Here is a 27,194-nt window from a genome sequence, read left to right on the forward strand (position 1 = left end):
AAAAAATACAGGGAAATAAACCAAACATTTCAGAATATCTAAATTTTTATTGTGAAGTTTTACAAATTGCAGACAACAACATTTGTCGCCATTGGCTTTGCTTAGTTGGGGACATTTAATTTAATATTCAACAATGTTATTGAACTGCCTGCATTGACACCATTATATGAGATCTGAACTGAGATGGACAATGATATCATGGTTTTTGGCAGAGTTAATCCATGCTTCATTGGGCATGCATGTGAAACGAGTGGTCGCAAAACCACCGGGCTCTCTTTCCCGTGTTATTGTCAGCAGCTGGTTATCCTTCCATGTTGAAAGGTAAGTCCAGCTGCATCATATTTATTCACAAAATTAAATAGATACACTTGAAACGCATCATACCGAGGGCGTGGTTTGAGTGAAAAAGTCCTTCCGCAAACAAACAAGCTAAAAAAAAAAATGGGGCGTTTTGAGGTTTGAAATTCACCACTCACAACCATAAACACAACAAATGTGGTGACGTAATGGAGGTGCAACTGTAACGAGTTATAATAAGTACTAGTTAAGTTGAATGTATTGTTGTTGTTTCCCAAAAATCCTTATTTTATTACTGATTTATTTGTTACTGTTTTTTTGCTAAATATGCCGATTTTTATATTCACTCTTTAAGGGACTTTTATTTTGACATTTTTTCTTGCCGTCGCGTTGGTGCCATTTTAGAGTGTGTGCGCGCCTCTTGCCAGTTTGCATTGAACTCGCTGGGGAGAGGTAAGCATTTTGCAGAGCTCTTAAAAATATGAGCAAAATAAGTTTGCAAAGTGTATAAATTGGTTTAATACCCGTTTGTAATCAATGCAGGAATTGCATGTCGTGTTTTGTTATATGTTACATGCATGAGTGGATTAATAATCTGAAGATTAATCGCGTGGGCCGTATATTGCATGAGTTTTGCGTGTATTAGCACGGTTTTGAGTCAACTAATTGGTGTTGTATCATGCAGGTGAAAGTTATGAGATGCCCTCATGTGATTTTTGTCATCTTTGTGATGTTGAACTTCAGGTATTCCACTTTTATTGCATTTTACATTCTTGTATTGTGTTAATATGTTATGCTTTAATATTATTTGTATGTTCATTAACTTTAATTGTAACAAAAGGAGTTTGCATTGAACTCGCTGGGGAGAGGTGAAAGTTATGAGATGCCCTCATGTGATTTTTGTCATCTTTGTGATGTTGAACTTCAGATGCTGCGAAATCCATGCTGAGCGTGATTGAATAAACCCCCATATTGGTGAACTACAATACGTGTCCTGGTCCTATAATACACAACGCAGAGAGACTGAGAAACGTAACAGCGGTCAGCGAGCGGACCGGTTACATTGGTGCCGTGACCCGGATCAGAAGATTTGCTTCAGGATCAACGTCAGTTGGGTCGCCGAGGGACGCTGCATTGAGGTTCAGTTTTGAGTAAAGAACTGTCAGAGTACAAATGGACATTGGGAATTTTGAATACTGATTTATACATTTTCTCATTTAGCTGATTATTTTTCTCACATTTTCTGATATTTTTCAATTGTTTCATTTTGACAATTTTCAATTGAAAACATGGCATTTAGTTTAAAAGGAGATGAATTTGATGCTAATGAGACAATGACTGGATTAGGTCTTGGCAGGGGAAAGTTTTTTAGTGAAATTCCAAGTACTCCTATTGTGAGAGAGGGTAAAGTGAACAGGACACCTCCTGTATTATGTTCGACACGTGTAATTGATCATGATACTGTGCCCTTAGCTGTTCCAGACATAACAGACCCAAATTGGCAAGGTTTGATAGCACACATCGCTCAACAAGTGGGGCAGACTATGTTAGCATCTCAAAAGGAGGCTAGTTGTGGTGGAGGAGAGAATGTGGGTGCACAAACACAAGGGTTAGGTACCAGCAAGACATTCTCAGACATACCTTCACTTAACTTGACTGGAGTGAGATTGGTCATGCAAAGTGAAGCAAAGGAGCCCCCAATCTACCGTGGTGATGCATCAGACAAGCTTGGTGTGTGTGAGTGGGAGGAGCTAATGGACACATATCTGAGGAAGAGAGGAATACCGTTAGCGGAGCAGCATCAAGAGATTTTAAGCAGATTGATGGGTAAAGCTAAAGACGTTGTCAAAGTCACTCTTCGCTGTAATTCAACCTTAAACCCAGTTGAGAAACCAAAAGTCATCATTGACATCCTGAAACAACATTTTAGCGATGTTAATTATTCATGTATGCCATTGGCTGATTTCTATGGAACTGTTCCATTAGCAGGAGAGGATCCCGTCGAGTACTGGGTGCGGTTGAACAAAGCTGTGGATCTAGCGGAGGAAGCGTTAAAGAGACTTGGGCGACAAATGGAAGATCCTTGTCAAGAAGCTGCAATGATGTTTGTAAAGTACTGCCCTGATTCCACTCTTGCTGCAGTTTTCCGTTTCAAAGCTCCAGAAAAATGGACCGCAAAGGAAATCCAAGAACAGCTTGACCGGTACCAATACGAGTTAAAAGAGCAGATGTCAGCCAAGCCGAAGCGTCACGCTGCCACAAGACATGCCACAGCCCACGTTCAGACCTTCGATAAGGATGAAGTGGAGAGTGTCTCTCCAATAGAGCCAGGTCAGTTCCGCAGAGAAGATAATGCACACCCTGTACAGGATGACAACAATTGTATGAGAACTCTGATTAATCTCCTTGACCGTGCGCTGTCTCAAAATGTCCAAATGCCATCTCACCAGCCCCAAAACAAGCTCTGTAGATTATGCCGGTCTCATGATCACTCCACTGTAACACATTGTCGACGAGAACGTCTGTGTTTTGCATGCTTTCAACCTGGGCACAGTAAAAGAGACTGTACAGGTGAGAGGTCCAGACATGGCCCAACACCATTCCGGGGTCCATCAGATTTAAACTAGATGGCTCACGTTCGGAAGGGGGATGCGTGAGCACAAGTGAAGAACCCCTAGAGAGTGTTGACCTTCACCAGTTTTATGAAAATGCACGCGCACAGGCTCCCACTGGGACTAAAGTGATCGCACAAAATGTTCAAGCAGTGGAGGCATTCGACGATTTGTTCTATGCGCCAGTCAGCGTTAATAATGTGTTTTCTATAAAGGGAATGCTTGATACAGGCTCTATGGCTTGCACTTTTAGTGACAAAGCGGAGAAAAAAATGTTAAGTGAGAATGTGCTGCCTTCACCCACACCACTTCAGGAGGAAGTCATCTTAGTAGGATGTGGAGGCAAGGTTACAAGACCAAAATGCATGTATGAGGTCCAGTTGAAAGTTTATGGAGAGAGCTGCCAAGTGCCCATCCTCGTTGTACCCGGCCAGCGGGATGATCTGATCATTGGTACAAATGTTATCAAATTCCTAGCACATCGGATGAAAGGCAGCAGTGACTTTTGGAGACTTGTTTCTGATCATAGAGCAGAGCCGATGGCAGGATGTGAGCAGTTCCTGGATGTAATGGCCAACACGTGTCGGTGGAAGGGTTCGGAGCTGCCAGATAAGGTGGGAACCATCAAGCTGCAGCAGTGTGTCACTCTTTTAGCAAGGCAGGAACATCTTGTCTGGGGGAAGCTGCCAAAAAATGTCCCAATGTCTCCAGGGAGCACAGTCGTGGTGGAACCCACAAATTCAAGGTCTGTGTCACGAGACATTATGGTTGGACGAGTTGTCACGCCATTATGGGGTGATCGTTGGGTTCCCGTAAAAGTCACTAACTTCTCAGATAAGCCAGTCACCCTTAAGAGGAATCACAAGTTAGCGGATGTGTTTCCATGTGTTGCCATGGAAGATTTCGAGCTTCTCCAAGAGCTGAGTCGAGCAGAAGTGGTTGCGGAGGAGAAGCAGCAATCCTCTAAATTGTCAGCTGACTTCAAACAGAGATTGGAAACTGTTGGTCTCGTTGATCTTGACATTCAGTCTGGTTCTGTCAGTGATGTGACAAAGGAGAAGTTAGTACAATTATTGGAGAGATACAACGATGTGTTTTCTAAGCATGCGTTGGACTGTGGAGAAGTAAAGGGTTTTGTTCACCGCATTCGGCTAATGGATGAGCGTCCATTCAGACTCCCTTATCGTAGAGTGCCGCCTGCACACTATCAAAAGTTACGGCAGGTCTTGTCTCAGATGGAAGAACAAGGGATAATAAGGAAGTCTGTAAGTGAGTATGCTTCCCCGTTAGTCCTAGTGTGGAAGAAGGATGGCAGTCTGAGGCTATGCACAGACTTCAGATGGTTAAATGCAAGAACGATAAAGGATGCACACCCGCTTCCCCACCAGTCTGACTGCTTAGCTGCTCTGGGCGGGAACACACTCTTCAGCACCATGGATCTGACGTCCGGGTTTTATAACATCCCCATGGCTGAAGAGGACAAGAAATACACTGCATTCACGACTCCTGTAGGGCTGCACGAGTATAATAGGATGCCGCAAGGGCTATGCAACAGTCCAGCGTCCTTTATGCGGATGATGGTTAGCATCTTTGGAGATTTGAATTTCAGCAGCTTGTTGTGTTATCTTGACGACCTGTTGGTGTTCGCTCCTAATGAGCAGGAAGCATTGGAAAGACTGGAGGTCGTGTTCAGTCGCCTGAGGCAGTACAATCTTAAGCTGAGCCCTAAGAAGTGCCACCTACTGAGAACCTCTGTAAAATTCTTGGGCCACATCGTTGATAAGGATGGAGTTTCAGTAGATCCTGCCAAAGTTGAAGTCATTTCAAAGCTGTCTAAGGCAGATCTTATGGAAGATGACAAATGTACTCCATCAGTGCAGAGGATCAAATCAGTTCTTGGTATGATCTTATATTACCAACATTTCATTCCTGGATGTTCTACTTTGGCCAAACCGCTTTTTGCTCTTACGGCTGGACAGAGGAAGAAAAGAGGAAATAAGGGAGACGTTAAAGCTGGAACTTACAGGAAGCTCAAGCCCACGGATTGGACATCAGAATGTGATAGCGCATTATGTTGCCTCAAGGAGAGTCTGCTTCAAAGTGTGGTTTTAGCACACCCTGACTTTACTCAGCCTCTGGTCCTGGCGATAGATGCCTCATTGGACGGACTCGGAGCTGTATTATCCCAAGTGCCTGCGGGTGAAGAGCGAGCTCGTCCTATCGCATTTGCAAGCAAGACTCTGAGCAAATCACAGAGGAACTATCCAGTTCATAAGCTCGAATTTCTGGCACTCAAATGGAGCGTGTGCGAGAAGTTTAGCCATTGGTTGAAAGGTCAAACATTCACCGTATGGACAGACAACAATCCGCTCACGTATGTCATGTCCAAGGCAAAACTCGCTGCATGTGAGCAACGTTGGGTGTCCAAACTGGCGGCTTACACCTTTGAACTGAAGCATATAGCAGGGAAGAAAAATGTGGTGGCGGATGCTCTGAGTAGAGACCCTTTCGTCAAGACTGTGAGCAGTAGGCTGATGAAAGAGCGATATCATGATTTACTTGTGGAGGCCGAAGTGGTTGATGAAGATGGAGTTCGAGATGCTTTTCGTCATGGAGCTCAGAACGTACAGATCTGTCTACAGTCCTGTCTTGACTTACCTTCTGACAGTGTCACAATCAAAGCTTGTTTAAGTTTACATGATCAGTGGGAAAAGACTTCTCAAGCAAGAGCTGTGCAGCTAATTCAGTCCTACCAAGATTTAATGCCCGCTGGTATTGACACTCTTCCTACGATTGCTGCGGATGAAATTCGTGAAATGCAAGAGGTTGATTCAGTCATTTCAAGAGTGATGTTCTTTGTGAATTTGAAGCGTCAACCATCGAGACGGGAGAAGGCCAACATGAGTTCCAAAACTCTAACTCTTTTCAGGCAGTGGGACAAATTAAAGCTCAAGGATGGAATACTGTACAGAGTCACACAAGATCCGCACAGTAAACAGAAGCGGTATCAGCTGGTCTTACCTTCTAGCCTCAAGGGGCAGGCTTTAAAGGGTGTACATGATCTTGCGGGTCATCAGGGGCAAGCAAGAACCATTCATTTAGCCCGTCAACGTTTCTTCTGGCCAGGAATGGGGAACGATGTGTGTGAATACATCAAGTGCTGTCAAAGATGCATCCTAGCCAAGGCTCCCGAACCATCTGCGCGGGCCCCTCTTGAAAGTATCAGGACCTCTATGCCCATGGAGTTGGTATGCCTGGATTTCTGGTCTGCAGAGGATGCGAAGAAACGATCGGTAGATGTACTCGTTGTGACAGACCATTTCACGAAGTTGGCTCATGCCTTCCCTTGTGCGAATCAGTGTGCAAAACAAGTGGCAAGGAAGCTGTGGGATCGTGTATTCTGTGTTTACGGATTCCCGAGTCGCATCCACACTGACCAGGGAGCCAACTTCGAGAGTGCTCTTCTAACAGAGTTATTGAAACTATCTGGAGTCGCAAAGTCTCACACCACCGCGTACCACCCCATGGGAAACGGAGGAGTAGAGAGGTTTAATCGGACTTTAGGAAGCATGCTCCGAACTCTGCCTCTGAAAGAGAAGCACAAATGGCCAGAGCAAATACAAACACTGACTTTTGCTTACAATGCTACGGTACACGAGACAACTGGTTACGCTCCATTCCAGCTAATGTTTGGTCGTGTACCAAGACTGCCGGTGGATGTAATGTTCAGACAGGTGCTACATGACCCCGTGGTTGTTGATCATGGTACTTACCTGAAATCGTTGATGTCATACCTCCATGAGGCAGCTGAGATTGCGCAGCGACATTCTGAAAAAGAGCAGAGGAAACAAGCAAAAGGTTACAACAAGAAAGTCAGAGGGACGTGTCTGAATATCGGGGACCGTGTGCTGGTGGCAAATAAAGGAGAAAGAGGAAAGAGAAAACTAGCAGATAAGTGGGACCCTGTGGTGTACACTGTTGTGGATCGGAATATGCAAAAGCATATTTACAAGCTAGAGGATGAGAAAGGCAATGTGAAGGTAGTACACAGGAACTTGTTGTTGGACATTAGTTTCCTACCTGTTGACTCACCTGATAAAGAGGAAAGCATTCTGCTCTCTACGGAGGATTCAGAGTTTGAGTCGCGTAGCGTCAGAAGTGAGTCTTGTGCGGATGACTTCGAACCAACAGATCTGGAGGAGAGAACAAGGAGATGGGTGAATAGAGATTCTGAAGAGCCTGTAGTTCAAGACTCTGATGTCGAGGAGGCTGTGGGAACAGACCATTTCAGTTCGAAGGAAAAAGAGTCTAGTGACCAGTTGCACACCGAAGAGGATGATAACAGAGACCTTCAGAGCGGAGCTGAATCCAGTCCATCATCTCTTGACGTTAACATTGACTGTGACACAGATACACATACACAAGCACAAGTTCTGATTGACAATCAAACTGACACTGATACCCAAGTTCCTGTTACTGACATTCAGGGTGTTAGGACACGTGCAGGTAGAGTTGTTAAGAAAGTGAACAGACTAATTGAGTCAATGGTTCAGAAACCCTTTTACCTCCAAGATGTGGGAAGTAGTCTGAAAAAGAGAACTGGGTCGTTTCTTTCTCTGTTCTAAAAAGTATTCTGTTTTGTTTTTGTATGAGGTGGAGAGACATTTTAACCCCTAATGTGTAACGAGGGTCAGGTCATATTATGGTGTAAAAGGCACCGTATTGTTCCAAGATTATCTTAGGCTTGATCACCCCGAGATTTTTCTTGACCTATTAATGGGTAACTCACAAGTTGAACTAATGAATGTTTCATTACAGACCTGTATCAGCTGTTATTTGATGTGGATCCAGTACGGATTTTTGTGAAATTTGGAAGGGGTGAATGTAACGAGTTATAATAAGTACTAGTTAAGTTGAATGTATTGTTGTTGTTTCCCAAAAATCCTTATTTTATTACTGATTTATTTGTTACTGTTTTTTTGCTAAATATGCCGATTTTTATATTCACTCTTTAAGGGACTTTTATTTTGACATTTTTTCTTGCCGTCGCGTTGGTGCCATTTTAGAGTGTGTGCGCGCCTCTTGCCAGTTTGCATTGAACTCGCTGGGGAGAGGTAAGCATTTTGCAGAGCTCTTAAAAATATGAGCAAAATAAGTTTGCAAAGTGTATAAATTGGTTTAATACCCGTTTGTAATCAATGCAGGAATTGCATGTCGTGTTTTGTTATATGTTACATGCATGAGTGGATTAATAATCTGAAGATTAATCGCGTGGGCCGTATATTGCATGAGTTTTGCGTGTATTAGCACGGTTTTGAGTCAACTAATTGGTGTTGTATCATGCAGGTGAAAGTTATGAGATGCCCTCATGTGATTTTTGTCATCTTTGTGATGTTGAACTTCAGGTATTCCACTTTTATTGCATTTTACATTCTTGTATTGTGTTAATATGTTATGCTTTAATATTATTTGTATGTTCATTAACTTTAATTGTAACAAAAGGAGTTTGCATTGAACTCGCTGGGGAGAGGTGAAAGTTATGAGATGCCCTCATGTGATTTTTGTCATCTTTGTGATGTTGAACTTCAGATGCTGCGAAATCCATGCTGAGCGTGATTGAATAAACCCCCATATTGGTGAACTACAATACGTGTCCTGGTCCTATAATACACAACGCAGAGAGACTGAGAAACGTAACAGCGGTCAGTGAGCGGACCGGTTACACAACCAATAACGTTAGTGTATTGCTTCAAGCGCGAGAAAAATACTTTAAAATTACAGCATTCTTTCCCGAAGCAAAGAGAACAGTTTGAGGTTTGGAAACAGTTTTGTTCTATTCACCTTATTTTGCACGACAACAAGGGTGACGCCATTGCGTTCGTTTTGTCATCTTACTCCCGTCTGAGAAAGACTTCAATTTCCGGCTCATGAGAGGGATGAGATTCTGCGCTAGTTGAAACGAACGGTAAAATATGTCAAGTATTAAATGTTCAGTTAGGTACTGCCATAACAATTGGATTAAGAGGAGAGAACAATTGAACCAACGGTGTAACGAATATAATGTGAAGCGTTCAGAGTGTTGTTGTGGTGCACTTTACGATTTAGCTACACCCACCACCTAAAGACGAGTAGCACCGGAGGCAATGGCGGAAGGCGCTAAACTTGGTAGCATAGGCTTGAAAGTGCCCAACTAAGGACAGGAAGCCGATCGACGAACACCCCAGAAATGGCTTGGCTACGATGTTCCGATAAAGAAGTCACGCCGGGTGTTGAATAGGTTTTCAGATTCAGGTAAGCTAACTTACCTAACTGTTATGTGCTTGTTAGCCTAACTTTAGATTCGTGAAGTCCGTTCTATGAATGCATTTAAGATCAGTAACAAGCCGTAAACAAAATACAATGAATCCTGCATGATTACCATTGCCCGTATATACTTATTTTTTAAGTATATTTTTGTGATATTGACCTATGAGTCTGAAAGAATGAATGAATGAATATTCACGATAGTACAAGATAGTATGGTAACTTACATTACAGTCTTACAATAGCTCACATTACTGCTATTGCACATTACGAGATGTAAACAACACTGGTCCAGAAGCACTTCCTGTTTCAGTTTGTAAATGGCTTCTTAATTTCAAATGTAAAGAAAATATCTGAAAGATGTTTGTTTAAATTTTTGATTCAGTTGTATATGTTCTGTTGGTTGTACTTTAACCCAACGTTTTACAGTGTTAAACGTTATCTAACAGTGTTAAAACTGAAACAGGAAGTGCTTCCGGACCAGTGTTGTTTACATCTTGCGAAATGGTCTATACAGAGATGGCTGATGCTAGCAGGCCAGCTAGCTACATCTCTCATTCAGATATTGATATTGACTTATGGCGAGTTAGGAGATTGTGTATTGTTTCGTTTTTAATTAATGTATCTTTCTCACACTGTTTTGTGTAACTATGGGTGCCATCATAAATGAATTCTCCATGATCTATTTTAAGTAGCTACTAATGTAAAAAATATTTATGGTTATAATATTTCCATAGATACATCAATGAGAGTCAGTAATGCAGTGGATAACTATGAGGATGATCACATCCACATGCCCCACAGCTGTGATGCAGAATCACAATGGGAGGATCAATCTGTCTCTGGCCACAACCTGATCTTCTCAGAGAGACTCTCCAGCGTCTTGATGCTCTTTAGCGAAAGTATGAGCAGCACAGACTGACGTTACATGAAGAATCTTACAACGCTTCGAAAAGAATAAAAAGGGCACATGACGTGAACATTGCGGTAAGTCCAGTTATTTTTCTATAACGTGGCTGTAAACCATAGTTCGGTTACAATTATTGTTTTGTCTCTTGCGGTTACTGTGATGGCCAGCTTATTCGAACTGAAAATTCAGTTTTGTGGTTCTTGAAGATTGTGAATCCATTTAATCGCTTTTTAATTTCAAACTTTACAGGAATCTGTAAGGCGGCTCCATAGTTCAGAGAACAACCCACACAAATACGTTCCACAAACCAGGTAAGACTGCTTCTTATATACTATAGCCTAAATGTTAGTTTAATCTACTACTATATGGATTTGGAATGCCAAAACTGAATTTTATTAATGATACCTGCAACTTCCCCCCCCCCAGAATAAATTCATCACATGACCTGGCTGTGACCACAAGAATTAAGGTCAACTTGCAGACGTTGACCCTGAATGTGTAAAAGGTAATCTTAAAGATGTTGTAATCATTTTATTGTCCTCTGTTTTACTTATTTTTATTGCCATTACATTTATTTATGATATATTTAGCAGGTTGGAAGATGTATTTTGAGACTTTGCGGAGGAAGTATTCTTTGGCTCAGCCTGAAAAGGCCCAGAAAAGAAAAACTATGACGAGCATTGCAAAGAACCTTCAAAGAAAGAGACTGGCAAGTTAAGAAACTGGTTAAGCCCTTTTTTTCTCTTCAGAATGTAACTATCCTCCTCTCTGTGTTTTAGTGGTTAAGTTACTGTCATGTTTTTCAGTTGCTGGAGACCAGGTCCGGGGTTGTACAAACCAACACAGAAAAGGAACTTTGGAAGACCGCAACACAGGGTTCTCAAGTTTGAGCAAAAGCTTGGAGTGAGATCACACGCGGTTAGGGGAGGAGCCATAATGAAGCCCCGCCCCACCCATCCCCGCCCCCAATTTTACCCATTGTTCATAATTAACCAGAACAAATAAAAATTATAACAATTAGTAAATCTGATAAATGACAGAGCAATTCATCACATCAAATACTCTTTAATGCAGTATTACAAATATAGCTAACCAAAAATATAACAAATTGCTCCAAACAGTTTCAAACAAATCTTTAAAAATTGCATTTTGATTTTTGAATGCGTCTTCTATCTAGAAGAATGATTTATTGTGTGGTGGGACATTGAGAACATATGGACAGATTAGAGTGCACCACCTCTTCCACTGTCTCCTCCTCTAATCTGGCAACCTTTTTAGGGGGCTTACCCTTTGGTGCCCAAAATGACAAAATATCTTTCTGCTTTTTTCCTGACATCTTTGAAAAATACAAATGCAACATTATGACAATGATTAAATATTACCCAGAGCAATCTGCTGTAATACATCCTTAATGTAACTAGAAAGACTATTAATATTACAGTATAATATAATTTAAAATAAAATCAGTAAATCTTCATTCCTTTCCATACCCACTAACATTTCTCTTAGTTTCAGATAACGTAAGATAGCCAAACTGAGCCTGGTTGCAAAGTAGTTGTAGAGTTTTTGACTGCATCAATAATAATGTACGATGGGCTACATATTAAATGTTCTAGCCCAAAAATGTTAGACGAGCTTCTTCCAACTTACCTTCTTCTCCATCACGCCACATGTGTTCGCGCGATGTTGTTGGTTACCTAGTAACGTGTGTTCGTGCTACTGAATGACATATCATGTATGTCATGTAAAGATCAGTGGTGCACGCAGGCAGCGCGCAATGCGCATATGTTGCCTAGTAACGAACGCAATCTGGCGGAGATACGCGCTGGCGGCAGGAAACTTCACTTTGTTTGCCTGCGCCTCGTATACAACGTTAGAAAGCTTTCAGCCAGGACAACTTGGTTGGCATTGCCTTTTCAGCGTGAGAAATACACAGTGTGGCGTGTGAGCGTGTGAACCGGTCGAAATGCGTGTGTCTCACGGCCAATGCGTGAGACTTGAGAACCCTGGCAACAATAGAACTGATGTCTGATGAAGATGATGCTATTGTTGATGGAAGGCCAGTGTGAATGGCGAGGTCTCCACCTAACCGTTATCTGCTCTCTGCTAGGTACTATAAAACAGACTAGAGGCTGACCCACACTATGCGTCACACCACCAGCGTATCATGGCAGTTTGAAAAATGTTAACTCATATAAAAAAAAAAATAATAATAATAATATATATATATATATATATATATATATATATATATATATATAACCGTTCAAAAGTTTGGGCTAAGTTTGGGTCAATTTGATAGCTCAAATTAACTCAATACTTTTATTCAGCAAGGATGCATTAAATTAATCAAATGTGACAGTAAAGACATTTATAATGTTACAAAACATCATATTTCAAATAAATGAAATATAACTTTCTATTGATCAATTAATCCTCAAAAGTCTACAACTGTTTTCAACTTTGGTAATAATAATGAATATTTATTGAGCATCAAATCATCACATTAGAATGATTTCTGAAGGATCATGTGACACTGAAGACTGGAGTAATTATGCTAAAAATTCATCTTTGATCACAGGAATAATGTATTCCAATAGAAACGTTTATTTTAAATTGTCATAATATTTAAAAATATTACTCTTACTTTTTTTTGTATTTTTTATAAAAAAATGCAGCCTTGGTAAGCATAAGAGACTTCTTACCGATCCCAAACTTATAAACGGCAGTGTACACCTTGAATATTTTATATACACTTTAATTTCTTATTTATTTTTCTCGTATTATTTTGCATATTTGTTCCTTTTTTTGTTGTCCATGTTGGTTATGTCCATTTTGTTTACTTGTTTGCATTTTAATGTATGTTTATAATGCTCTCTCTGTAATGTAATTTATTTATATTGTTTACTTGGAATATCTACGTATATATATATATATATATATATATATATATATATATATATATATATATATTTATGTACCTTTTTATATACACTGTGTACTTTATTCTTTTACATCTCTGTCCTTGAAAATAATTGGGTAAAAAAAAATTAACGAAAATAAAATTTAACAATTTATTTAATGTATGTTTATAATTTTCTTTGGAATGTCCATGATTTTTTTTTCTTCCTTTGAGATGTTATTACTTCATACTTTTTTTTTCTTGTTTTTGTTCCCCCATTCTTCTGTAATGCTTGTTTATAATGCTATTTGGAATGTGTTATATACCTTGATAAAAATTTCAGACTTTCCCATTGTTCTTTGTGTGTTTAAAATATATATATATATATATATATATATATTGTTGTGAATCAGGAGTCGGAGACCGGTCCATTTGCAACAAGATTTATTAAAGTAACTCAACAGGAGTCAAACCAACATAAACAGAGTAGTGGGGCGTGCAGAAACGTGAAGAAAGCCAGGCATAAGATCGATAGGCGGGCAGCAAACCAACGAATCCAGGGACAGACTGAGGGTCAATAGGCAGGCGACGGACAATCAAGGAGATCTAGAATAGCAAGGGGTAGGATCATGAAAACTTCCAGAGAACGGCTTGGACATGCAACACAACAGTGAAACAATGCTTCGCACAGAGTGAGCCGTGGGTATGGTTGATATAGGTTAAAGACAGGCAATCATTAGACACAGGTGGAAGGCAATCATTGCGAGAGTGATGCTCAAGGGATTTGTAGTTCTGAAGACATTAGTATTCGGGCGAGGGCGTTCGCTGTCGGTTATGGTTAGAGACAGCGGACCTGGAAGCCGTGACAGAGCCCCCTCCCTGCGAGCGACTCCCGGCGCGAGGATGCTGGCGTCAACGGGGTCTCCCACGTGGTCGCGGGGCAGGCTGGTTGGGATGGTTAAGATGGAACTCACGAATGAGTGTAGCATCCAGAATATCATTGGCGTTGACCCATGACCGTTCCTCTGGGCCGAAACCCTCCCAGTCAACTAAGTACTGGAGACGACCACCTCGACGTCTGGAATTTAGTAGTTGGTGGACACGGTAGGCTTCTTCACCCTCCACCAAAATGGACTGCGGAGGAGGATCTGTGGACTCCCTTCCTTCCTCCTCGGAGGGGGGCATAGCCGGTTTGAGCAGAGAGGCATGGAACGTGGGAGAGATGCGAAGATGATTAGGCAGAGCAAGACGATAGGACACCGGAGCTTGGACAGCTTGAGACGAAGGTCCCGAGAGGAGAGCCATACCCATTGGCCCGGTTGGTACTATGGGTTAGGACGGCGGTGGCGATCGGCCTGCTTCTTATTGCGGTTCAGGGCTCGTTGGAGGTGACGATGAGCCAAGTTCCAGGTCTCCTCACTGCGTTTTAACCAGTCATCTACAGAAGGAACATTTGTGGGCTCACCAGACCAAGGAAACAAGGGTGGCTGAAACCCACTGGAAGGGAGTCATACCGATGGAGTGCTTGAGGATAGAGTTTTGGGCATACTCTGCCCACATTAGCTATCGACTCCAATGCTCTTGGTGCAGATGACAGTAGGACCGGAGAAACCGGGTGATTTCCTGATTGAGGCGCTCGACTTGGCCATTGGCTTGGGGATGATACCCGGATGTGAGGCTCACATTGACCTGAAGCATCTGAAAGAATGCCACCCAGACACGAGAGGTGAATTGAGGGCCCCTGTCCGACACTATGTCCTCAGGAAGCCCGTAAAATCTAAAGACAAGATTGCAAAGGTGTTCTGCTGTTTGTAACGCAGTGGGTAGTTTATGGAGTGGAATGAGACGGCAGGCTTTGGAAAAGCGGTCTATTACTGTGAGAATGGTAGTGTGACCATTAGAGGGAGGCAGATCAGTGATGAAATCAATGGCTATATGGGACCAGGGACGTTGTGGGATTGGCAGAGGATGGAGAAGACCAGCGGGCAATAGTCGAGATGACTTCTGTGTGTTGCAGTTCTGACACTGCTGCACAAACTTGATGGCATCAGGGACCAACGTGGACCACCAGTAGCGATTCTGAAGAAGTTGAATAGTGGCTGTGATGCCCGGATGTCCAGAGCTAGGGAGTGAATGCACATGTTCCAGGACTTTTTCCCGGAGAGCTTCGGGAACATTGACTTTATTTTGGGGACACTCTGGAGGGACTTCCACATTGGCATTGGCCAGGTCAAGCTCTGTTTCAATATCCCATAGAATGGGGCCAAGGACAAGGTCAGGGTTCAGGATTGTTGCTGGAGACTGTGAGGTCACTTCGGAGTCGAACTGTAGGGACAGGGAATCAGCTTTAGTGTTTTTCGAACCGGGTCGGTAAGTAACTGTGAACTGAAACCGAGAGAAGAATAGAGACCACCTGGCCTGTCGGGGATTCAATCTCTTTGCCGTTCGGAGGTACTCTAAATTCTTATGGTCCATGAGCACAGTGAAAGAATGGAGGGCTCCCTCAAGCCAGTGCCGCCATTCTTCAAATGCAGCTTTCATTGCCAGTAATTCCCGATCTCCAACATTGTAGTTCTGTTCCACCGAGTTGAGCTTCCTGGAGTAGTAGGCGCATGGATACAGCTTGGGTTGAGAACCTTGTTGTTGTGAGAGGATGGCACCCAATCCCGTATTAGAGGCATCCACTTCCACTATGAAAGGCAGCTCGGGGTTAGGATGGTGCAAGATGGGTGCTGTGGCGAACCGTTGTTTTAAGTGATTAAAGGCGAGAACGGCACTCTCATTCCAAGGAATCCGTGACACGTTCTTGCGTACGAGAGAGGTAAGAGGTCCAGCCACTGTGCTGAAGTCTTTAATGAAGCGGCGGTAGAAGTTTGCAAACCCAAGGAAGCGCTGCAGTTCTTTCAAAGAGATGGGTTGAGGCCAATCCAGCACCGCTTTGACTTTATTCTTGTCCATCGCCACGCCTTCTGGCCTAATGACATAGCCCAAGAACGTTACGGAGGTCTGGTGGAAATCACATTTCTCAATTTTTGCATAGAGTTGGTGTTGAATGAGCCTCTGGAGAACTGCACGGACGTGTTGGATGTGATTTTCCAGGTTGTCAGAATAAATCAGAATATCGTCAATGTAGACAACGACGAATTGATGGAGCATGTCCCGAAACACATCATTAATGAAAGACTGGAAAACGGCTGGACTGTTTGAGAGACCGAAAGGCATGACCAGATACTCATAGTGCCCCGTGCAGGTGGAAAAGGCGTTCTTCCACTCATCCCCTTCTCGGATGCGAATCAGATTGTAGGCGCACCGTAAGTCCAGTTTAGTGAAGAACTTGGCCGTACGAAGGAGTTCCAAGGCTGATGGCACAAGAGGCAACGGGTAGCGAAACTTGACGGTGCAGTCGTTAAGGGCTCTAGAGTCAATACAAGGTCGAAGACCGCCGTCTTTCTTCTGCACAAAGAAAAACCCTGCTGACAGGGGGGACGTGGATGGTCGAATAAACCTTTTAGCGAGTTCTGTTTCGATGTATTTCTGCATGGCCTCAGTCTCAGGCTGAGAGAGCGGGAAAACTCGACCCCTGGGGGGAGAGGAGCCTGGCAAGAGGTCAATGGCACAATCGGATGCCCGATAAGGGGGCAACTTGGACGCTTTGCTGAAGTCTTGCTGAAGGCTTCCGTCAGATCATAATACATGGGAGGCAGACGGCTCAAATCGGTGCTCTCACGAGGCTCGTTGATGCTCTGAACTGGGGAAGGAGTGATAGAGGTTAAACAGGTAGTAAGAAAGTTCTTACCCCAGCAGACAATCTGGCCAGTAGTCCATTGGATATGTGGGTCGTGTTTGCGGAGCCAGGGTAAGCCCAAGATGACAGGTGTGCGTGAAGTACAAAAAATTGGATGGTTTCCCAGTGCAGAACTCCTGTTCGCATGTGAAACTCTTGTGTGACGTGAGATATACGGGCAGAGCCTAATGGTCGCCCATCAATGGCTTTGACTGAAAGGGGAGAAGAACAGGGAATTAAAGCAATACCGTGACGCAAGGCGTAATCTCGGGACATGAAATTCCCAGCAGCTCCGGAATCGACCAGAGCTGGTGTGGAAAGCACTCGGCCATTGATGCGGAACGTGAGGGGTACAGAGATACAGGAGTGGGGGTTAAGGGAATCAATAGACAGACTCACCAATTTGACATCCTTAGAAGTGGCCCGTAATGGACATTCAAGACGAAAGTGCCCCATTCCACCACAATACAGACACAAATTCTGTGACTTACGTCGCTCCTTTTCCTCCTGGGTCAACCGGGAAGTATTTATCTGCATGGGTTCACTGAAATCAGCTGGAGGAGAACATGAGGCTCGTAGACTATAGAGGTGACGTGCGGGAAATGTGGAGCGACTGCTTGGATGCCGTGAACGTATCAGATTGTCTATTTGAATGGACAGGTGAACGAACTGGTCAAAATTTTTTTCCTTGTCGCGGCAGGCCAGCTCCGCTTGCAGTTCATGGGTTAAGCCACGCCTATAGACCACCTTCAGCCCGTCGTCAGTCCAGTCCGTCTGAGCTGCAAGAGTGCGAAACTCGAGAGCATATTCTGCGGCTGTAGAGCGCCCTTGTGTGAGCTCCAGAAGTCGATCTCCCGCTCCCTTACCCTCTTTGGAATGTTCAAAGACCGTTTGAAAGCGCTGAAGGAAATCATCAAACGTCTGGAAAGCGGAGCCGTCAGTTCGCCAAACCGCCGTGAACCAGTCCAGTGCGCGACCCGTTAGTACGGAGCAAACAAAGGCGATTTTACTGGCATCGGTGGAATGAAGCGCAGGCTGATGAGAGAGATATATGGAACACTGGAGAACAAAACCTTTACATTTACTTGGATCCCCATTGCATTTCTCAGGAAGCGCGAGGCGGGGACTCGCGCTCACGGGAGATTGTGCTCCAAGCGCCGATGTGGGCGCGGGGTTTGACGGATCAGGGACTGGAGTTTGAAGAGTTCGAACAGCTTGTACCAATTACTCAGTTAAAGAAGTCAATCGGCTGAGCTGATGATGGTGAGTAGCGAGCTGAGAGGCTTGAGCAGACACAGCGGCAGATAGTGCGGTCATAGTTGCTGGACCTCCTTCTGGCGAAGCATTCGGTTGTGAATCAGGAGTCGGAGACCGGTCCATTTGCAACAAGATTTATTAAAGTAACTCAACAGGAGTCAAACCAACATAAACAGAGTAGTGGGGCGTGCAGAAACGTGAAGAAAGCCAGGCATAAGATCGATAGGCGGGCAGCAAACCAACGAATCCAGGGACAGACTGAGGGTCAATAGGCAGGCGGCGAACAATCACGGAGATCTAGAATAGCAAGGGGTAGGATCATGAAAACTTCCAGAGAACGGCTTGGACATGCAACACAACAGTGAAACAATGCTTCGCACAGAGTGAGCCGTGGGCATGGTTGATATAGGTTAAAGACAGGCAATCATTAGACACAGGTGGAAGGCAATCATTGCGAGAGTGATGCTCAAGGGATTTGTAGTTCTGATGACATTAGTATTCGGGCGAGGGCGTTCGCTGTCGGTTATGGTTAGAGACAGCGGACCTGGAAGCCGTGACATATATATATATATCAAATTTATTTTAATGAATATATTAAAATTGGGGAGGGAGGCTTGGTATATATTTGAGCAATATCTGCATAGCTGGTATATAACCAATCAAATCACTATGCTATAAGGCCAGTAGCGGAGTGGCAATCGGGAGAGTCGGGAGTTTTCCCGGTGGGCCGGTAGTGTTACGAGGCCGCGAGGGCCGGCCCGGTCTGATAAAATGTATTTATTGGAAGTTCGCCATGGCCCAAGCTAAGGGAAGAAAACGATTTTTTTTTTTACATTTTTTATTACGGAGCATATATTTGCGTGAAGTGTTTGAATGCAGCTTTTTGATGCGCTGCTGAACGCGAGTTCGAATCCGCCTTGCCGAACTCTCTCTTCTCCCTTTTCCCAACACAGATATGTAAAGATGTAAAATGTAAAACCTAACATTAAGGTCTCTAGCGTTATATTTTGCCAACGAAATAAAATTAAAACCATATGGCGTTGCGCCATTATAATTACACATTACACATTTATAGGCAATAAATGGATTTTACACTACGTCATAGGAATAATTATAAATCATTATTACATTAATATAATAATTGTTTGGCATCCTAAAACACCATTGATAATGTAATGCAAACTGAGACTCTCATAACTAAAAAAAATATTTGAGCCCTCTTTATTGTCCTGGTACAAATTAATGTTTTTTCTTTGTTCAACGAGCAGTTCATGGGTCTTAATTTCGATCTCTCAGAGAGCATGAGATTGATGCATTATAACCTTAAAATGTCCAAAATTTTCTTGCGGGGGACCATGCCCCCGAACCCCCCTAGAGGCACAGAGTCCACCCAACTAGTTTTAGAAAGTACTATGGGAAAGAACGACCATTTATGAACTTTACTCCAGCATACTTCTACAACAAAGTTCCCTTTAAATCAGTAAAACTGTAAATGCTATTGGCTAATCGTGCCGGCGACGAGGGCCGGTGGTCTACGAAATTTCCCGGTAGATTTTTTGGTCCCACTCCGCCCCTGTATAGGGCCTAGGGTGGGCTATGTTTAAAAGTAACCAATAAAGTCCCTTTACTGGGTTTTCAATGTGTCCTGTCCTCCAATAGTGGTCTGGGTGTTGGGAGTGGCTTTAAAAGAACAACCAATCCAGTTTGGTTGGAAGGCAAAAAGGTGTGAATGTTTCCTGCAAAAAGGTGTGAATTTTTCCTGCAAAAAACTTTAATGGGATTTCTTGCCATGGCAACAAATGGCTCTAGCACAGAAGTATACGTCCACAACATACTTCCGATTTGGTATCATTCCAGATGTATGCGGATATATACGGACCCATGGAATTTGACATATCCGGCCACTATACTCCTGGATTCTTCCGAATTTCAGCAGTGTATACAGGAGTATACTGGTCCGGATACACCTATTTTCATGCAGTGCCACTTGTTCCGGGTTATGGAGCCATCAGATAATGATCCAGTCTATGTGGTGAGAAGGTGTTTACCACAGACCTAGCTAAAAGGAAGGAAAGCACCAACCTCAAATGGCTGAAGATCGCTACTGCTCTGGACCCCAGGTTTAAAGATTTGAAGTGTCTTCCCAAAGACGAAAGGCATGAGGTGTGGACCTCAATAAGCAGCCTGGTAAAGGAGGAGAGGCTGGCACAACAACCGTCAAAAGAGACAACAGGAAAACAGCCAACAAAGAAGACCAGGATGTCTGAGTTCTTGCTTTGTTCATCTGATTCAGATTCAGATGATGAAGATTCTATAGACAAGTGTCTGAAACGCTACAAATCAGAGCCCAAAATCAACATGGACCAGTGTCCACTGCAGTGGTGGTCATCAAGAGAAGGAGCACATGTTCTAATGGCACGCACGGCACGCAAGTACCTGTCCACACCTGCAACCACAGTGCCCTGTGCGAGGTTGTTCTCACTCTCAGGCCACATCGTCCAAAAGAAGAGAGCTTCCTTGTCCCCTGATATTGTAAACAAACTGGTCTGTCTTAGTTGCTGGCTCAATGCAAAAGAGTAGGCAAAATGTAGTGGTAAAATATGTAACATTCTCCTTGTGTTATTCGTTCTGCAAAGGCTGTTTGGTGCGACATGTTTGGGGCATAAAAAAAAGTTTTTGCTTTGGATTAAGTTCTAACCATTTTGATGATCTTGTTAGTTTAAACTTACACTTTAACATTTTATTTAATTATATTTTTGGTGGATATGAAGAAATTGCTTTTGACATATTGCCTTACTTTATAAGATGATTTAGGATTTCTGATCAAATTCAACTTACATTTATACACTTTGTTTTATAATGTTGCACTTTATGGGAATTACCCATACTAGTTCCCAGGAGAGAATGTCAACAGTTCATAAGATCATTGTAATAAAATGTTCTGTTTAAACTATACTTCATTGTGTAAATGTATCATTTTTAACGTATAAGTATTGATAACAAGCTTTGGGAAAAAATTTGATTAATTGCGAATAAACACAACTAGTTGTGCAATTAATTAATTAAATTTGTCTAATAAATTCCCAGCCCTAGTTTTATTTACCTTTTTAATTTACTTCCTGTACAAGTGCGCCCCCAAATCTGTGTTGCTTTCACATTCACGCGAACCGCGGTATGGTTTGGAAGTAACCGAACTCAGACCACCTCCTTCAGGTAGTCTTGGGTTCGGTACCCCAGTGAGCACCCGGGTCCCATGACAGCGTTCACATTAGCGATTTTTCATGCGAACCATGCCCCTTTCCGAACTAAACTGCCAGTGTGAAAGCCCCCTTGGTTTAGGACAAATAGAGTTAGACCTGTACCAGGTGAGATGAGTGGTCAGACAAGACAAGTCTCGGATAGGACAGATACAGCAGGTAGAAGTAGCCTTTTGCATGTGTAGAGTTCGAAAGAATCTGGCAAAGAAACGCAGAAAGGAGAACTAGAAGAAGCACAAACAATTAGAGGAAAGAGAGAACAGGTGGGAGAATGAGCGTGATGAGAGTAGCTGAGGGAGAATGAAGATGCATAAGGTGAAGTGCATGTGTTACCATAAGAGGGTGACATCATCGCTGCCTTCTACCGTCAGCAGTATTTAACGGTTCAAGCAGGAATCTGTAGCTTAAGCACCGGATGGGGTTTATGCCAAAGATATATTGTATGCACTATCTACATATTAACGCTTATTCACTTGAAGTCTTTATGGTAGAGATGATCTTACCACAGTTCCTCCAGTTTACAGAGAGGATTCTCCAGTATAGCAGAGAGCAGCTTCACTCCCGAGTCTCCTAGATTATTCTTAGACAAATCCAGTTTTCTCAAGTGTGAAGGGTTTGATCTCAGAGCTGAAGCCAGAGCAGCACAACCTTCATCTGTGACACCACAATCACTCAACCTGTAGAGAACAATGACACACTCTTCACTCTCTCAGATCAGACATACAGATCGAATAACAGAATTTATAATTTAAAAAACAAAACAAAAATCACCATGTTTACTGTAAGTGAGATTCACTATGTTATTTATGTGTATTTGTGTGAGAGTGAAAGCTTAGATAAAATTGTATATAAATTTATATCACATTAAATAATGTGTAAAGATGATCACAGAAAAAAGATGGATGTGATGGTCATTAAAGATGAATTCATCTTGTTCTTAATGTACTAAAGTCCTGACTGTGCTGAGATTGTGTTTAAAGGGGACTTATCATGCAAAATCCACTTTTTTAGCCCTTAAATGCATGTTGTTGTACATTTGGAGTGTTTATAAGTACAGAAAAGATGAAATTATTCTCTTCAGGTGCTTCGTTTATATCTTTATATTCTGTTTTGGTCATATTTTTCAACCGTTCAGATTTTTCTGTTCTCTATGATGTTTTTGAACTATCACGTCACTGTATTTGCAGCGGAACTGACAAATAAGGACATTGAATACCGGCCCAACACTTCGAGCAATCCGCCATTATTATTTCTCGCTCCGATTTTGTAGTCCAAGCTCAATGATGCAGAAGTTACAAGAGGGCAAGTCAAAATGTTCGGTTCTTGGATGTAGTGACCTGAAGCACTTCAAGGCAGGGCTAGACTGGCCATTGGGCAATTCGGGCATTTGCCCGATGGGCCGACGTGCTTTGTGGGCCAGTGGGCCGATACGATACATCTCAAACTTTATTTTTTATTTTTTTAACTTCCCATCCAACTCGTGTCAGCGGCTCATTGCGTTTAGTTTAGCGGCCGCGGCGCTGGGATCTTTGTGCCGTTGAAACGCATCGGACAAAAAAGTCAGCGTGACTGGGTCCTTTCTCACAGACCGGCCCAGGAAACGGAGATCAGCGGCCCATTGGTTATTTTCTTGATTGACACTGGGCTGGTCCAATCACATCTTTAATCACCTCCCCCTCTGAGCTGAGCGAGCGTGCAGTGTCAGTGAGTATCTGTCAAAATAGTCAGAGGCGAAGGAGAAGAAACGCAAGAAATATGCGCAGAGATATGGTGTGAAAAAAAGAAACCGAATATGTAAGGCTTGATGGACAAGTCTTCCGTTGTTGACATTTTGTAAACGAGTGACTAAAAATGTTCTTTGAAGCTATAGTATATAATCGTATATCTCTTATCAAACTACAATAATGGCTGAACGCGGGGAGTTGAACCATGAGTTGAACCGAGTGTGAACTCAGCGACCTGGAGAGCAGGCGGGGAAAGACGCAACTCCATTTTATTTAAAGGGGCCGCTTTGAAACGGGTCGCTCACATACGCACATCAGAAAAGGGGTAGAAAAGGGGCCTGTGGAGCTATAATAATGAGGAATTCAGACCCAAGCATTGCAGTTATGCTTTATATAGACCACAAATGTATGATTTATAAGTAAAAATGAATGATTTAAAAGCATGATATGTACCCTTTAAAGTAAAGAGTGTAAAACGTTGATCGTATCAGGTTACTGAGGAGCAGGCTATGTGTTCAATCATTTACAGATAAATTGCTCAATCACCCCTCAAGAAAGTGAAATGTAACACTTGAACACAGAAAAAATATTATTTATTACACTTATTATAATCATGTAGACCCCTCAATGTTTTAATGAATGTAATTAGGACTGTCACGATTTCTCGATAAAATGTTAAGTACTCAAATGTAAAAAAAAAAAAATCTTTGATTGCAATTTACTCGTGACGAGTAACCCGCGCAAAATACCGGAAGCGACTCATTCCACAGACGAGAATCCATGAACCGCATTAATAGACCGTTTTCTAAGGCTGCACGATATATTAAAAACATTTAAAAACCAATCAATAGCATTGTGCTACTATTGTGCTACTGTGAAGAGGTGTGTTGGTAGATGGCTCTCAGCAAAAGAATGATGTTCACTATTCATATTCTCCAGTGAAACCTGCCATTATCCCTTACAGAGATCTAAAGTGGTGTTGTACCGGGTTCTTCCAATCCTCTCCACCAGCTCATTAATTGTGGGCATTGGATACATCATCAAACTTAGAAACAGAATTGAGTTTTCTGAAGTCCAGGCACAGCCTCAGTGACCCATCTTTCTTAGGGACGAAGGCGATCGGACTACTCCATGCACTAGTTCAGTCATTCCCAAAGGCGGGGTCCCGACCCACAAGTGGGTCGCGGGAGATTTTGTATGGGTCGCCAAGTCGAGCACTATTTTTCAGTGTGCTATAGGCTACTCTCTAGATCAGGGCTATTCAATTGGCGACTCGCGGGCCAAGTGCGGCCCGCCAATCATCTCCATACGGCCGAGGGCACCCCAACCTCCCTCCTCCTATTTTCTGGTGGTGCGGCTAAATTTGGTTAGATATGCGCGTTGCCGCAGTGGCGCGTGCAGCTGGACGACTCCGCTCTGTGTGTGTACCATGAGCGCTCCGACTGACCTGAGAGAAACGTTTACAGTCCGAATATTTCAGCAGTTCTTATGTGTGTCCCATATTTCTGTCGACTGAACCAGCGATATTAATCGAACGTTGGTTTGATTATTTCCTTTCCATGAATTGGCCACACGCGCGTGGATAACGGTCTGAAACGATTCGGATTTGTCCACCTGAAGCGGTTTCTCGGTCAGTAACAACAAATAGAGAACAAAATAGCGCTGGTTTCAGTTGTTTCACTAGTTTACTTTGAACTAGGCAGCACGGGCCAGTGGATAACGGAACTTAAAGCTTAAAGGAGATGCGTTTACTCCCGGTTCCGGACACTATTAAACAGCGTTGCAACATCCAGTGAGAAGCGTTTCCATCGGACACTCCTCTCTCTTACAAACCACAAATCGCTCAATGATTTGAACTAGTTTTAAATCGGATGAAACAGCCTTAACATTCCCAACACTATACTGATGAGGTAAGCAGAAACATGAACAAAGTTAGAAGACTATAAATGCCCTAATCACCACCATTACAAACATTTACCATGTAATAGCCTATGAATGTAATAATTTACCACGGTTTGGGCATAAATGTGGAATATTTATATTGAATACTATGTTATAGTCATTTATATTGCATTAGATTTATTAGGGGGGTAGAGGAATACAATTAATTGTGTGTACCTAGTTTTTTTGTTTAGGAATTTTTATACAGTGGTAGTAAGCCATGCATGGTTACAAAGTCTCACTGTCAGGATATTTTAATTTAAGCCTATAATAATTATTATAGTAAATTGTGTACACTGTAATGATGAGAATATTAAAACAATGATATGCCCTGTCAACTCTTCCTTTCTCATTTCACCTCTGCAATTCGCTTATCGTCAACAACAGGTTAATAAAAAAAATTGTGCTTTGTCAAAAATCTGTATCTCTTTTAAATAGTTGACAGGAAGATTAACTGACCTTAAAAATGGTCATACATATTTTGTTAATGCATAAATTCTCTTCGTGATATATGAACTATATGGGCCTAATGTTTATTGGGTCACAAGGATTTATCGACTTTAAAATGTGGGTCCCCAGAAATAAAGTTTGGGAAACACTGATATAGAGAATTATCTCCGGAGGTTTGAGCATCTGCTCAGGACCAGGGATGACCAGGAGTGGAATGGGTATGTTGATTGGTGCCCTTACTTACATGAAAGGCACTTGAGGCATACATGGCCATGAACGAGGACAGGGCTGAGGTCTATGAGAACCTAAGGAAGCACTGTTGGAGAAATTGAATATTCCCACAGAGACCTACAGGGAGAAACCTACTGAGACCTACAACCGTCTAAAGGGGCTTTATCGTTGCTGGGTCAGGCTAGAGCACCGTAATAAGTAGGATATAGGATAAATTATTATCCTCTAGCAATTCCTTTGTGTTTTACTTTATGAGATCCGGACCTGGGTGAAGAAACATGAGCGTCCGAAACATGAGGGTCTCATGCTCAGATGGAATGACTCTCAACCCAGTACTAAAATGCACGTCGGGGAGGACCACCATCTCCATAGTCAACAGCGGTCCGGGGTTCCAAGGTCACTGAACGTGAGGTAATGCATCTCTTGTAAATAGCAAAGGACAGTGTGCTTTTACTGCCAACAACCAGGCCATAAGGTATCTAATTGCGCTGTACGCAAAGCAAAACGGTCTAGTCTTTGTTATTTGCCAAGTAATGGTGACATTGTTAAAGATGACAATACTGAACTTTCAGACCATCTCTTAGAGTTGATGGTGAATGGACAAACTTTGAATGGACTGTTAGACACTGGGAGAGCAATGTTTCTTATAAAGTGCTGTCATGTTCAAGAAAATTTAATTGACTATTCCAACACCAATGCCATACAATGTGTTAATGGTGATCAAAGAAAGTATGAGGTACCAATGAGGTTACAGTCATTGTAAATGAACAACCGTATTTAATGTGTGTTGGGGTGGTTGAAGGATTACCTGTTGGTATGGTTTTGGGATGGGACATGTCTGTTTTGGGTGAACCGTTCAACCTCTACTGTGTCTTGCCCAGTACTGACACGGGCAAAAGCCAAGGCTGGTTTGCAACCCCTGCCAGACTTATAGTCTGATTCAGGGAGCCAATAAACCTAGAAAATCACGTCGGCAATGCCGAATGGAGAAGTATTTGGGTACGTCAATATCTGAAGTGCCTACTGAAGGCTTGGAGGTCAGAGATTGGAAGATACCTGGTAATATTGCCCAGTTACAAGCAGCCGATGTTACTTTAAAACACTTGTTTGACAAAGGATGTGGGGGGGAGGCTAAGGTTATGACTCTGTATGTTGTTGAAGATGGTGTCCTGTGTATTCTCCGGAAGATGGGACCAGTCACATACCAAATTCACTACTCAGACAAAGGGAAGGAAAGCAAAGTCTACCATGTCAACCTCAACAAGGAATAGCACGAGAAAGTGCCTGAGGAGAAGAGGTTTTTTATAGCATGCAAGGTAACCCCAGAAGATGAGGGAGATAATGACCAAGTGAATGACGAGGCTGTGAAAAGTCCTCCATCAGTGTTGAGTCTGGACCATCTGGAGAGTGACCAAAGGGAAAAGCTTGAGGAGGTTCTTGCTGACTACCCTGAACTTTTCTGACTTGAGTCTGGGAGAACAAGGTGCTGGAGTATATTATCCATCTAACTGACTCCACTCCTATTC

At 42.7% G+C, this 27,194-nt stretch overlaps 1 protein-coding gene, 1 long non-coding RNA gene and 1 pseudogene across 4 annotated transcripts in view; 2 read left to right on the forward strand and 1 right to left on the reverse strand.

Moving 5' to 3' along the window:
- Positions 1–27,194, reverse strand: part of LOC120474910 (NACHT, LRR and PYD domains-containing protein 12) — a 69,850-nt gene that overhangs the window by 23,743 nt on the left and 18,913 nt on the right. For all 3 annotated transcript variants that reach the window (XM_089134727.1, XM_089134728.1, XM_089134729.1), the window contains exon 4: positions 21,826–21,999. In XM_089134727.1, coding sequence (XP_088990853.1) covers positions 21,826–21,999 — 174 coding nt within the window. The remainder of the gene's footprint in view (positions 1–21,825; positions 22,000–27,194) is intronic.
- LOC148977504 (uncharacterized) lies at positions 8,743–12,327 on the forward strand. The gene is made up of 5 exons (XR_016169640.1): positions 8,743–9,200; positions 9,950–10,199; positions 10,372–10,433; positions 10,549–10,627; positions 10,713–12,327. It is a non-coding gene; the product is annotated as an uncharacterized LOC148977504 (long non-coding RNA).
- LOC148977505 (E3 SUMO-protein ligase ZBED1-like) lies at positions 19,927–20,645 on the forward strand (annotated as a pseudogene).

The sequence above is a fragment of the Pimephales promelas genome, chromosome 9 (genome assembly GCF_988280905.1).
Source record: "Pimephales promelas chromosome 9, fPimPro1.hap1.1, whole genome shotgun sequence".
NCBI classification, from domain to species: Eukaryota; Metazoa; Chordata; class Actinopteri; order Cypriniformes; family Leuciscidae; genus Pimephales; species Pimephales promelas.